The 14,495-nt window shown below is 33.6% G+C and overlaps 2 protein-coding genes and 1 long non-coding RNA gene across 4 annotated transcripts in view; 1 reads left to right on the top strand and 2 right to left on the bottom strand.

The window, feature by feature from the left end:
• Positions 1-254: 254 nt before the first annotated feature.
• LOC106135875 (uncharacterized) lies at positions 255-3,845 on the bottom strand. The gene is made up of 3 exons (XM_013336276.2): positions 3,710-3,845; positions 1,337-3,478; positions 255-451 (listed from the first exon to the last, which is right to left on the bottom strand). Exons 2-3 carry the CDS (start codon positions 3,458-3,460, stop codon positions 341-343), a joined length of 2,235 nt encoding a protein of 744 aa, XP_013191730.2. The 5' UTR covers positions 3,461-3,478; positions 3,710-3,845; the 3' UTR covers positions 255-340.
• Positions 3,846-5,612: 1,767 nt separating this feature from the next.
• On the top strand, positions 5,613-10,247 carry LOC132903308 (uncharacterized). Its single transcript, XR_009657377.1, has 3 exons — positions 5,613-5,691; positions 9,437-9,599; positions 10,125-10,247. It is a non-coding gene; the product is annotated as an uncharacterized LOC132903308 (long non-coding RNA).
• The window catches only part of LOC106135856 (transcription factor AP-2-epsilon), a 62,746-nt gene continuing 55,411 nt past the window's right edge, over positions 7,161-14,495 (bottom strand). For both annotated transcript variants that reach the window (XM_060951312.1, XM_060951313.1), the window contains exons 7-10: positions 10,641-10,759; positions 10,143-10,285; positions 9,453-9,620; positions 7,161-8,983 (exon numbers count right to left, since the gene is read on the bottom strand). In XM_060951312.1, coding sequence (XP_060807295.1) covers positions 8,876-8,983; positions 9,453-9,620; positions 10,143-10,285; positions 10,641-10,759 — 538 coding nt within the window. In that variant the 3' untranslated portion in view covers positions 7,161-8,875. The remainder of the gene's footprint in view (positions 8,984-9,452; positions 9,621-10,142; positions 10,286-10,640; positions 10,760-14,495) is intronic.

Here is a 14,495-nt window from a genome sequence, read left to right as displayed (position 1 = left end):
TTTTCCCCGTAGGATAGCCCATTTTTTGTTTCTGTTGCCATTTTCTAAGGGTTGCCTGGCAGAGAATGTTTTTGCACCTGTTACTTTTTTAACCTGACCCTGGGCCCCGCTTGCTTAGTTAGGCGCATGGAGACAGTCGAAATCCTACCTTGGCCATGAGGAAGCCTGCACATTCAGGCAACTGGAAACAAAATGAGACATGTATACTAATAACTAGAAAAAAATAATATAACTTCATACAAAAATAACAATTTATTGATCACAGACTTCGTAGTACGAAGGTATAAAAATAACAAAAAAGGGACTTTATAAAAATATGTTTTGCTTAAAACTTCCATATTTAGATAGGTAAAGAACCGATAACGTTTTTCTCAAAATTATCCGCAACAGCTTTGAATAATTCTATAGGGCGGCGCTCCTTTATGCACGCTTTTATATCCCTTTGCATGTTCTGAAATACAAAATGGTGTATATGTATATTTCAACATAACATACATACATAAAAATCACGCCTCTCCCGGAGGGGTAGGCAGAGAGCGCTTTATCCACATTCATAACTCTCTTCATGCAAGCTCGGCGGTTTCGGGTACTTTTGACCTGACCCTTTACCAAGACGTCCTTAATTTGATCAAGATACGTTCGTCTTGGTCTTCCCGCTCCGACCTTTCCCTCCACACTCTCCTTGTATATCTGCTTAGTCAACCTGCTTTCATTCATCCTCTCCACATGACCGAACCATCTTAACATACCTTTTTCTATTCCTGTAACTACATCTTCTTTCACATCACAACATTCCCTTATCACGCTGTTCCTTATCCGGTCACTCAATTTCACACCCAGCATACTCCTTAACACTCATTTCCACTGCATTTATTCTGCTTTCGTGCTTCTTTTGCCATACCCAACTTTCACTCCCATACATTAATGTCGGGACCAACACACCCCTGTGCACAGCCAGTCGAGCCTTTTTGGATAGTTTCTGACTTCAACATAACAAAATAAAAAAAATAACACTAGATAAACCAAAAGCAAAATTTTTATGAAAAAAAATTACGTTTAAATTCCCGCCAATAAGTTAGTTTCGAATTCAAGTAGGCAGCATTATTATGTTCTTTATAATAGTGTCAGCCTACATAAATATGTACTCAATACACATAATCACGTCCTTATCCCTAACGGTATAAGCCTACATTGTAATATATTTATACTAAACATTTTTAAAGAAATAGATGTACCTACATAATATTTTTGGAAAATAATGTCTAAAGAAACAATACCTAGGGATAAAATGGCTTATGTAGGTACTGATGTTTATTAGTATTTTCATGATACATACCTCGTTGACACTGTATAAAACATGATTAACATATTCTTTGGCTGTACAGTCAAGGTTCCCAAAATCGTTATAGATTAATTTGGAAAAGAGGTTCCTTATATTAAAAGCTAAAAGGACATTTTGACTTGACACTTGCAATAATGGAAATGAAAAGTCCATGTTAAGTTGTACTTTCACTTTTTCTTTGCCTATTTGGAGGAAAAATTCACTTGTTGACTCTAAAAACTCTTGAGAAGTGTATTGTCTTATCAGAAAATTTGCAGTTATGGGATTTAAATGTTCTTTGATTATTTGACTTTCCACAAACAAGTCTCTATAATTTGTGGGTAGTTTTAAATACATGGACCAATCAGTACCCTCAATGTAGTGACTAGATGCATCTACAAATCTGAACAAATGCTTGTGCCGATTATGTTCCACTTTAGCTATCAATTGTTCTAAATTATCTTTAGTGTCAGCTAAATTAATAATTTGGGCTGAAGTTGTATCAGGTTTTATAAAATGTTCAGATTTCAATGAAATATGTTTTTCATATAAACAGGTCCAGAGCAGTTGCTTCCGGTCGTGTGACCCTGGCAAGCTAGAAATCAATCTAATAACTATATTTATTTCAGAAATATCGCAATTTTTAACCTTCAATGATGTAAGCAAATGAAGCATCTTTAAGTTTTCATTGAGTTTCAGACTAGTTGTTTTTATCAATTTCATATCTAAGAAGTAAGAAAAATGTAGTTGCAAATCACTGAATAAGTTTGATATAATATTGCTGAACATTTGTTGTAGAACTTTTGTTGAGATTTTTATTAGAAATAGATATGCTTCTTTATCAAAGTATTCTTCCATGTGGTCGGTGAGCAATAAATCTCTATGCTCTAGACAAACATCTTCATATTTCTCATAAACTTTTACTTTTTGTTGTACAATGGTATCCATAATATCTTTTCTATAGGACAATGCTAAAACAGTTAAATAATTTCCTTCTTCTTTAATTTTCTTTACCAAATCATTATTCAATTCTATTTCTTCTAAAGTTTTATACAAATATTCGGTATTAGTGAAAACAGTCTCTGCTTTACAATATTCATCTGTAGATAATGATTTAACATATGCAGCCTCATCATCTATGTGTAGAATATAAATTAGGTTTGAATAAGTAGTACAAATTAGTTGGTCTCCACAGACCACAAAATCTTTGACTAGCTTAAAAATAAATTGTTGGAATGTAATATCATCAGTGAGGTGTTTATGTGCTTTCCACAGAGTCAAGCCATCAGAGTAAATAAATGTATCCTTCATATTTATACATTTATCTATAGCAACAGTCAAATGCGTAACATTTGGTTCCTTGGCACTGTTTTTCAGATCAAATTGTATTAATGTTCCCGATTTAAGAGATGTTAAGATTGTTAAATCCTCTAAAACATCTATACTACATATTTCAGAAGGGCAAGTGTGCAGTTTAATCAAAGGTACAACTTCTTCATCCATGTGGTGACTAAACAGACAGCTGAACATTGTTAGCCTATCAAATGAAATAATAACTACTTTCGAATCTTCAGGCATGATTCTTGCTTTATATATTTGCTTGATTCGATCAAATTCTTCTTCATTTATATTATGACACACTAGTAAACATTTTCCCAGAACTGGCTCTGGTAAAGGCCATTGACTGGAATATGTCAACTTAATTTTTTTGTCTAGAGTAAAATCTGCATCAATTTTATGTAAACATAAAAATATTTCATTTCCAACATATTTGATTATTAGAGCATTCTGCAGGTTGAGAAAACAACACTTGACATTTCGCTCCCGAGGCTGGAAACAATTTCTTGTACGCTTCTGAGCAGATTTCTTAAACTTCAGCGATATTGTATGTATATGGCCACTCATGTCTAAACATAATATATAGTTTTCTGTGAGTATCAACTGATGGATTTGAAACTCAGGAATTAGTAATTTAGCTAAATTTTGCAAATTACGATTTTCATGCACAAATATTTGGAATTTATTCCATAATATTACCATTGAGGTGTTCTGATTGTAAACAATCGATAAATTGTGGTATAATACATGTTCAAACTTGAAACAATTTTTCAGAACTTCGGGTTCAACTGTGACATCCATGATTAACTTTTATATTACCTGAGAATTAAGTAAAAACTGCAGAAATTATATAAAAAGTGAAAAGTCGACAAAGCGCGGGTAACTATGAAAGAATTTTGTCAATGACTGAATTATTTAAAATATTGCTAATTTAGTGTTGCCGATCGATAGACCACCATCGATAGTATGATCTGAGATCGATAAATCTAAGGAATGTAAATTTTTCATTTAAAAAATACCTTTTAAAAATAAAATTGTCTTCTTTCATACCTGATTTGACTTCAATATGGTAATAAATGATTTTTATTATCCCTTTCGTAGAACTTAAAAAACCGATTTTACTGGTAAGAGATCAGTTATTATGTCATCCGTCTTGTTTTTCATAGAGAATATATTAACATTAAATTTGATTCACAAAAAATTACAAAATTTAATTCGATTCAGATCAATTTAAAAACCGATTTTTCGGAAAGAAATTCGCCATCCGTAATCGATAGTCCATCGATAGAATATCGATAGTTGTGTAGATGCAATAGTATCTATGGGACTGTCGATAGCTCAGGTACCAGTCAATTCTAATTGCAACAAAATACTTTCTTCTTCCTGGCTTTAGTCCCGGTTGCATCCTCATCTCTCTGGAGGGGAGTCCAGGAGCCCTTAGACCATGGATTCTAGAGTCAGGTTTTTACATGAAGCGACTCCCATTTGAACTTCGCAACCTTTGCAAGTAAACATAACCCGTATTGGATTCATGGTAACATATCCAGTTGCCTGAATGTGCAGGTTTCCTCACGATGTTTTCCCTCATTATAAGAGTATTGGTTAGTATTAAAATTATTAGTACCTACATATCTTTGAAATTAGTCATTGGTACATTGTCGAGATGGATTTACCTTTTTATGCATCACGCATCTGAACCGGGCACCTTACCCATTCCATCAACAATACTACCGATAGTTTTGGCCTTTACATAGTATCAGTACTATCCATAGTATCGTTTGGCTTATTGATATTGCAGATGATTTCCGAGGTCGATTATCGATAGTAAAACTTGTTCCTATCGATAGTTCGGCAACGCTTCTTGAGACGACATTTGACATAATAAAATGACAATCTGACATTTTTTTCGATCGAATGGTACGCAGCACAGAAAGACTTTAGTTCATTCAATAGCTAAAATAAGTTCTTCAGACTGCGAAGTAGAGTAGACACTGTTTCGTCAATGATACCATGATAATACCTACTTACACCTAATCAAAAAGGCACATGATGATGTCAAGCATACTTCTTGTGAAACGCAATAAGCTCGTTCCTGTATGGATCTTTTATGCTGAAGCCAAGCAATTTCTTGGTTAAACAGATTTATATAGATAGAAAATAAAAGTTTGGTTTAACATTTTTAGGGTTTCGTACCTAAAAGGTAAAAACAGTAAAACAATAACTAAGCCTCATTAAAAACATTCAACAATCAAGCTTAATTTGCTGATATTCTTGTTTTTATAATTGTACTTACTGTAATCTTTACTTTGTTTTTCCACACCCATCCCTATGTAACGATGTATATGTGACGACCCTAATATGGCTAAAACGCTTAATTAAAACTATTTAGGCAAGGAAACAGCAAATTTTATGTACATGACACAATAATAAATATTAAATACTTACTCGTTGGAAATAATGCCGTATTTCCAATGACAACCTAATTGGCACACGTTCACATTGTGATTCAATGTGAACGTGTGCCAATACTGTGTTAGCAATACTAAATCTAATAACTAAACTAACTAAATATTTTCACTGGTTTGTTGAAATCAGCAAAGTCAACAGTTACTAATAGCGAGGGATTTGTTTGTGAAGACATTTATTGGAGAGGTTGATTAAAACTCAAACATATGAGAATTTAAGTAAAAATAGATATTGTAACAAAAAAAATAAGTACTATTTGATTAAGTTTTGTACTATTTTTTTTCTTCGGTTTGGTTTAACCTTTTCAGGGTTCCGTACCTAAAAGGTAAAAACAGTAAAACAATAACTAAGCCTCAGCTGTCGGTCCGTCGGTTTTCACCAGGCTGTATTATGTAAACTGTGATAACTCGAGGGATTATACAGCTATTTATAAATGTATGTACTTATTTGTGTGTTCGTTAACCGTCATTCATTTGTTTTTTTTTTTAGATTTTCTGTCCGCAATTGCATGTTGGAAAAGCTAGCTGCTAAACAACCGAGGCTGGCCGATCGCTCCACGCCACTAGGTACTGCTTCGCGACAACGCTGGACCACGCACTGCAGGCCAGACGGCGACCAAATTAGACGAGCTTCAATTGGAATGTCTAAGACATCCACCGTACTCCCCGGACCTTGCTCCAACAGATATCTAAACAATTTTTTCGAAGTTTTGATAACTTAAATTTTTAATGAGATGTAGAAGAGATTCCATTTTAGTTTTGTTTGTATTTATAAACTTTTTCTATGGTTGCCATTTTTGGTGGTCTCGCCCATGTCCCACTGATGATCACAGTTACGATACAGTGGGACTATTCACTAAATTTATTATAGCATATTTATTATATAATACGCGTTACCGAAGTTCGTGAATAGCCCAATGGTAAAGTCGAGCGAAGCCACATTCAAGGAATACTCATAATAAAACAAAATTTTAACATCATTCTTTTACTCCACAAAGAAACCAAATACACAATGTAGGTACAATTCGTTCCAACGAAGGACTTTTTTTATGGATATAAACGACTTTTTAAACACCAACCAATAAGTATTTTGAATGTAGCTGGCGTTAAAAAAGCCATTCGGCACATACTTCATTTAATAACCGAATCTTCCAAACCATCACAATCACACTCAGAAACCGGAAGGGACTAGTGTCTGTTAGGAGATGATCAGCCCCGGCAGCATGGCACGTGAACCGCCGTTTAATCGCGCGATAAACTATCGCTGTTTCGCTTTTTATTATGAAGTGAAACGGGACAGGGATAGTTTATCGCGTGATGAAAACGGCGTCGCGCGTGCAATGCCAGCCAGCCTCGCTGAACATTCAGGCAACTGGATTCGTAAATAGGATCCAATACGAGTTTAGGTTCCTCTGCATAGGTTGCGGAGATCAGATGGGAGTCGCTTCGAGTAAGTACATAATCTGACCTCCGCAACCTTGCAGGGGAAACTAATATTTGTACACATGTTGTGTTTCATACAAACTCAAACGACACAAAATGCACGTGTTGCCCCCTACGGATTCATGAATGCGAGAGATAAGGCCTTAATATAATTTCGTAATTGGAATGTTTTTTTTAATAATAAAAAATTTAAGAATTGCATGATTAATTTCAGTCATGTTGATTTTTAAAGAAAAAACAATTATTGCGATTGAATATTTTACGCTGACTGTTTGACAACAATTTTTTTATTTGAAAAATGAGATAAGTGTCAGGCTTACTTTTTGATAGCTTTTGAACTTATAAACTCAGTTTTGTACATAATGTCTATTAAGGTTTTGTAAGTATTTGGTCTATTGAATTTAAGATCATTGGCTAAAACACAAGGTTTTAAAAAATATCTTAATACGATGAGGTATTCAGAACAAATTGATGATAAATTAGATCATTGTACAATAGAAATGTAACCCTAAAAAACTTATTTATTTAAATTACAATAAACGGCAAAATATATACAAAAAATTTTAAAAAAGAAAACAAAAAATGTTTTACACGCTCACAAGAAATAGGTTTGGCACAATAATTTTACAAAAAGTTTTTTAATTTTATTTATTTCAACGTTATAGTTGTATTAGGTTTGTGGCGAACATTTCATGGTTTTCACAATAATAATGTTATATTTATCTATGCATACCAAATGTATTTGTTTATGTAATTTTTTTAATATTTTAATTTCGAAAAGTTGTAAATTTTCATTAATAAAAATTATTTTCAATTTTAACGTTGAAATAAATAATAGCCTAGCTTTTGAGCAAGTCAAATTATTAGGTATCTATTTAAAAACAATTTTAAATTTTAATATTAGTCTTTAAAATATTTCACAGATTAAAATTCGATCTAGTGCCGAATTGGACTAAGGGTTGGCACACATCGGACGCGGTTAGGGCCGGCTGTTGGATTTGTTGGGGAGTTTAAAAAAAAAACTTTCTAGCCTTAGCCTTTTCGCTGTTTTTGATAGCGTGATTTTGTTTTTGTGACTTGTGGCGTAGAGAACCGCCACATACTCATTAAAAACATTCAACAATCAGGCTTAATTTGCTGATATTCTTGTTTTTATAATTGTACTATAAACTTTACTTTGTTTTTTCCACACCCATCCCGATGTGACGACCCTAATATGGCTAAAACGCTTAATTAAAACTATTTAGGCAAGGAAACAGCAAATTTTATGTACATGACACAATAATAAATATTAAATACTTACTCGTTGGAAATAATGCCGTATTTCCAATGACAACCTAATTGGCACACGTTCACATTGAATCACTAGCAATACTAAATCTAATTAACTAAATATTTTCACTGGTTTGTTCGAAATCGGCAAAGTCAACAGTTACTAACAGCGAGGGATTTGTTTGTGAAGACATTTATTGGAGAGGTTAATTAAAACTCAAACATACAAGAATTTAAGTAAAAATCTTGTAACAAAAAAATTAAGTAGGTACTATTTGATTAAGTTTTGTACTATTTTTTTTCCTCAATTTATCCTGTAAATCCTCGCTTGTTACCAACTCTAGACAAGCCAAATAATATTATTTATTACGCAGAATGAATCCGCCGATATTATTTAGTTCTATATTATATACAAACGTGATATGTGTCCTTATTGCGGTGGATGAAAATCTATTTTCTGTAAAAATATACGCGTTTGAATGAAACTGATTACGATATAAATGCTTAATTAATACTAGTTATAATTCTATATGTACATATTCTCACAATCTTGAGTATTATAATTGCACTTTATTTGTATGGGCTCGCAGACTTTCATAAAAATAAATACGCAATCTCACATTGGCAGTTTTAAGGGCGTTGTTTTTCATTGGCGGTTGGTTTTTTGGCACCAAAATTCGGAACTCAATTTAAAACTTAGATTTTTTAAAATATTTTTAAGTTTATTTTTTTTAAAATTCCAAAGAAATGATACATCCAGTACTGGCAATCAAAACAAATAAGTCGAGCGAAAAAAAAATTTTTCTTTCGATCAATTTATTTTGCTGCCGTTTTGGTACACGTAATTTTTTTTTTCAACCAGCCAATTACAAATGTCACCGCTAATTTTTCTCTTCATTTGTCAATCCGCTAGACCCCACATGTTGCTTCTTCCGATCAAGAACCGTTATCCATCGTGGATAAAGTATTATTTGGTTGTGGTCGTCCTTTTCAAACTTCTTCAAGTTGATCCTGTAGACTCCACGTTGATTTTTCGTTACTTCTTGATGTCTGGGTCCATTTTCGTCTTGTCCATTGACGAAGACACCATCCCGCTTTGGGGATATAGCTTGTCTAAATGTTTCAGTGATTCGTTCAGGAAATTCTGTGGAAAAAATAAAAGTACTTTAAAAATAAATTTAGTTTTACGGGACAAATTTCACAGATTGAGATTGATTATTTTCTCATTATGGCCGGGATTCGATTCGAACCCGACACCGACTGTGTCACAGAAAAGCGCACTACCTCTGCACCACAAAGTTTGTTCATAGTATTACCCACAGATATTTCCATTCATTTGTCAATTATTAATGAGAAATGTGGATTCCTTCCATTAATTTCTGTCGTTAAACCAAGTAAGCACTGACGCCTAATGCAAAAAGGCTGGTTTAAAGTGGAAATGATAGAAACTCGGACCGTCAAACCCGTGAAAAGTTAGGAAGAATTGTGTGCAATGTCGCTGAATGGCCGGCTCTAATAGATTCAGAGGCCATGTGTTGTACAGTAAAGACCCGTCTCTCATAGACAACGATATACATAGATACCCCACCTGTTTCAGAGAATGATAGTACTACCTGTATAGCAGTAAGAGCAGCCACTATAGCGGGACCCCCGAATCCGTGGGAGATGAGGGAGAAGTGCGTGAGGTGTCGCTGGATGGCTGGCTCTAGGAGGTGCGGAGGCCGTGTGTTGCACAGCGGCGACCGATCTTGATTTAGAAGGTCCATCAGCTCCTTCGTCACCTGTGGATTTATAATAAAGTATAACTTATACCATTCCAACTAAACTAAAGGCACACAGAATTCTCGTGCTTTTGATTTCTTAATAAAATTTTATGAATGAAATTTTTCGAATAACCGAAAGGTTAGTAGAACGATGGTTTCGTGAAGGCAAATTTAAGTGTATCCCGTACTACTATCATCAATATTATTAAAGTTAAGGAACCAATAGATTTAGGTACTGACTTGCTTTGGTTCTGCCTTTTTACCGAAAGGTTGGTAGAGCCATGGTTTGGTGATGTCACAATAATTTATGTCCCGTTTTACCACCATCAGTATTATGAAAGTTAAGAAACCAATGGATTTGCAAGCTTTCGTTGGTTCTGGATTGTCTACCGAACGCCAACACTTGAGAACCAACTAATGTTCGTGCAAACGTGGTGCCAACCTTCGTTGACCCAAAATTGTAGTTGCTTAACTAGTCTAACCCATTCGTTCGCTTATATATTTATTGCGAATCCCACGCAGATTTTGTGGTCATTATACCTGTTTGGTGGCCTGCAGCAAATCCCTGCGCCGCCTGGCGTCGTGTTCGGCGTACTGCCTCGCGAGGTATTCCGCCAGCGCCCGCGCAGGGAACTCTGTCTCACACACGTAGCCGAAGTCGCGGGCTAAGTGTACTGCTTCAGCTGTGAACAAGGATTTATATACATGCAGTATGTAAAATTAACATCGCCGTTTAAATGAGAATTATCTTAGCGAACAGACTATATCAAAGCTGTTAGCTTAAGCTTAACCTCTTTTGTTAGCCAAAGAGCCAAATTCATCAGCAAAATTCCCTCAGTGTATTTATGTATGTCTTATACTAAGATCATTTTCTCCTTTGAGTACGCGAAAATGTCAATGGTTTACCTTGGATGTACCACAATTAAGTAGCTACTCAGGGCTGTAGAAGTAGGAAGTGTAAAAGGGACAAAAGACAAGAAAATGAGGATGATATTTATTGATACTGTAATTGTTACCATAGAATGTGAAGAATCGTACCTTCTACTAATGAAGTGAGCAATGTTACATTGGCTGCTTTCCGCCGGCCTGCGGGCAAGTTCAGACCGATCTTCTCTAATTTTTCACGAAGTAAACGGCCGCCATTTTTACTTTTCGCTCTGTAAAAAAAATTATCAATAAGTATTGTTTATTAAGTGTAGTGTTTATATTTTTATGTTATATACAGTAATATAGCAATATTACTATAAAACTGCTGGGTATTTCGCGCAAAGAAATATATTAAAGTAAATAGAAAAATTAATAATGATAGATGAAATTAGGTTTGCTTAATTGAGATATATCTCAGATATATTAAAACTATGGTCGGTATAAAGACATTAATCTTTAAACATCAAAAAGTCGTTACATACGGCCACACATTCAAGAGGCCACGCTATCTATTTATCATTGATCATTGCCCAAAGTCATTGAACCCAGAAAAATAAATAAAAAAACAAACTGTCAGATACAAATGATGGGTGCGCGAGTAATGTCATAGAGTTGCTACTGGCCGCTAGATCGAACTACCGATAACCTATCGATTACCGTCAAAAGCGTAATTCGTGATTGACGCATAGAAAGAAAGTTATTCGAAACAAACGCAACGTAGAATGCTTCCGGATTCCTATTCAATTTATCTCGATGCAGTAGGGTTCTGTTTAGTTCGATTTTCAATTTTATATGACCTTAAATGTGTTGTTGCCAGTATGCCGGATAGTTGAATGAAAACGAGCTACCAGTATTAAGCGTAAAAGAATAAACGCTCGTTAACGAAATTGTTCTCCATAAATTTCTTTGATAATTTCGGAGTACGTGAACGGATTGCTGGCCGGTTAGAGATTGATTGATTGGAAAAAGTGTCGGAATTTCTTTTTTTATTAGCCTTTCATTATTGACAGGTGAGTTTAGCGGACTACTGGAATATTAGTAGGTAGAGTAACTCGAAATAAAAAAAAATATTTAAACGTTAGACATAAAAAAATGTTGCGTTACGTACGTATTAATAATAGCTGTATTATGTATTTATAAATAGGTATATTTTTTAAAATGTAATTATGTATCTACCTATGTATAAATGATTTTGTTTTAGAAAATCTTGTTAAGGTATTGAAAGTAAGTATAAAATATATAAATATAAATACCTTGCCGTGTGGTTCCCGGCACCAAAACAAAAAAGAATAGGACCACTCCATCTCTTTCCCATGGATGTCGTAAAAGGCGACTAGGGGATAGGCTTACAAACTTGGAATTCTTTTTTAGGCGATGGGCTAGCAACCTGTCACTATTTGAATCTCAATTCTATCATTAAGCCAAATAGCTGAATGTGGCCATTCAGTCTTTTCAAGGCTGTTGGCTCTGTCTACCCCGCAAGGGATATAGACGTGACCATATATATGTAACAATACTTATTATGTGTTATTAATTATAGGTCAAATAATTTGCATTCTTAATTAAATCTTTCAGTTTTCTTTCAATCTTCAACTATCGAACGTAATTAATTTACTAATGAATAAAGTTATGTCAGAAACCTGAAGCGATAATTATATTATATTGTAATCTTTCATTAAGCTTTGATATTGTATGACATTTGTAAATACTACAGTTATAAAAGCGCACGTAACGTACCTTTATTTTATTTTATTTTATTGGTACGTTTAATACCTGTAGTATTATATATACTGATAATAGTTTAATGCAATGCAACCGTTTTAAATCAGTTATGTCAGTATGAAATGACAAAGGTAATCAAAATTCATCGTGCATTTTTTTAATATAAACCAAAACCATCCATGTTTAGTCACATTCTTAAGTTTTTAAACTATACAAATAGGTATATTAAAAAGTTACTTGCAGCCACTCGTTCAAATAACTTCCACAAAGAAACCGTAATTGATTTTCTATTTGTAGGATATACAAAAAATATAAAGACATTTTGATTATGATATTTTCACACGTTCGCTTAGACATACACAATAGAATCAAGAATCATCGGCTAACGAGCCAAACAAAGAAATTCAGAATCGAATGGAAAACTAAATCGGATGAATCGACAGATTGGACAGCACTAATGGCGACGGGTATCGAGTTAGTATCGATAGCTGACAGTCCGATTAAAGAGATTATCAATCGAGTACACCTCCTTGATTTCCAATACGATAAATATGGAAACAGTACCGTTCATTCTATGCGGTGTTTTTTGCAAGTTGAAAGGTTAATTTTGAAGTAGCCGCGCCCGTGGGTGTCATTTTTATCCTCAAGAAATTATGTAGACAATGGGAGAATCATGAGGGCATTAAAAATTAACTTACCTACTTGTTCAAGTTTCGCGCGTGGTATTTGGAAGATATCTTTCAGTTTTTGAAATTTAGTTATTTAAAAAAATAATTGTTTTCAAATAAGGTCGGTTCCATCGAACTACGAAAAATTTTCTTTCTCTATAAGTAGTAGATTTTTATATAAGAACTACTGTTCTTATAAAAAAAATCTTTACTAAGATTCCTGTGAATATCGAGACAAAAAGGCAGGGCATAAATTTTCAGACAGGCCTTAAAAACTACTATAGAGGTAGTTATTTTAATGACATAAGATGACATGTTGTATTGTCTCGTGACATTTATTAATAAAAGTAATAGGTATTTCACAATACATTCTCACAATAAATTCCTATAACAAAAAACAAAGTTCATGCTACTTTGGGATAGGTGCTCGATTAAAAAGATACCTATTCATTTCACACATCGCTTCAATCAATTCAAAATCGTTATTTAAATGCGAGATTAGCTCATGTCCAATTACTGCTTCAATAAAAAAAAAAAACATTAAACCGCGGCTACGTTGTTAAATATAATGGGTATCAATATTTTTGAATTTAGAAAAGCCCGCGTGTTTTGACAGTTATGTTGTGTTTCTTTTGTATGTTGACATACTGCTTTTTATGAAATTTTTACGAGTGATTTATTTTGTATAGATGTACAAGATTATTGAGGACGTAGCTATTTGTTCAGTGATTTTTAAAGACAACCTTACATTTATAAATATCTTTAGTAATATTACAAGTGTTGATAGTACTTGTGAATTGAGGATACCTTTTTTTTAATTTGAGGCTAACTCAATCAGTGTAACGTACCTATGTATTATTTATTTTATTTATTTATATTTTATTGGACCAATTAAAAAAATAAAATATAAAGAGCAAGAATGTATAATTCTTTAAGTTTTATTTGAAAACGTAGTTTTATTGAGACATGTGTTCACCTTCTGCAAATTCGGGCGAAGGTCTTATGAGAGGCTATAACATTTTATAAGTAATCAATTGAAAGGGTGTTTCTCCCTTGGACATGAAAATTAGGGTTCTCAAGCTGTTTAATAGCCGTCGAATGACAACCAGCATTTTGCTTAAAGAGTTTCGAATAAACTTTTATACAGTGATAATTACCATAAAGACGACATGGCGACAAGGTATGTGAAATATTCGAAAATGAAGATCAGCTGCTACCTGTGGCCTTTGCTTACAATTTATTGCTTACTGTGTTGCCCTTGTAGAAAAGACAATTAAATAACCTAATCCTATTTTTTAAACAGCCAGTATCTTTTAGTCGGGAGGAGTGTTCGTTCCAAAATTTTATATACTTTCTTTATTTTTTTTTATTTCCTGAAACTCATTATTGTTTTATTGGTATTGTAGGTAAAACAAAACACTTGTGTTTTCGTGTTTTTTTTTATTGTGGACAAACTTTTCATTCATCTTAAAATTATTTGGCAAAAAGCTAGGAAATATGTATATTGTAAAATTAACTTTAATATTGGTGGAAATCTTTGATCGATTTTATAACTACTTAAACAATGGGTGCTTGT

This window comes from Amyelois transitella, chromosome 24 (genome assembly GCF_032362555.1).
Source record: "Amyelois transitella isolate CPQ chromosome 24, ilAmyTran1.1, whole genome shotgun sequence".
Taxonomy (NCBI): domain Eukaryota; kingdom Metazoa; phylum Arthropoda; class Insecta; order Lepidoptera; family Pyralidae; genus Amyelois; species Amyelois transitella.
Note: the sequence above shows the minus strand (reverse complement) of the source record. Positions and strands in the feature narration are given on the sequence as shown.

Bases quoted from the DNA above. Each gene is read 5' to 3' on its own strand.
- LOC106135875 (XM_013336276.2), bottom strand. From the start codon at position 3,460: ATGGATGTCACAGTTGAACCCGAAGTTCTGAAAAATTGTTTCAAGTTT. The intron at 452-1,336 runs GTATGTATCATG...TTTGTATTTCAG, and splicing joins TTTTATACAGTGTCAACGAG to AACATGCAAAGGGATATAAA.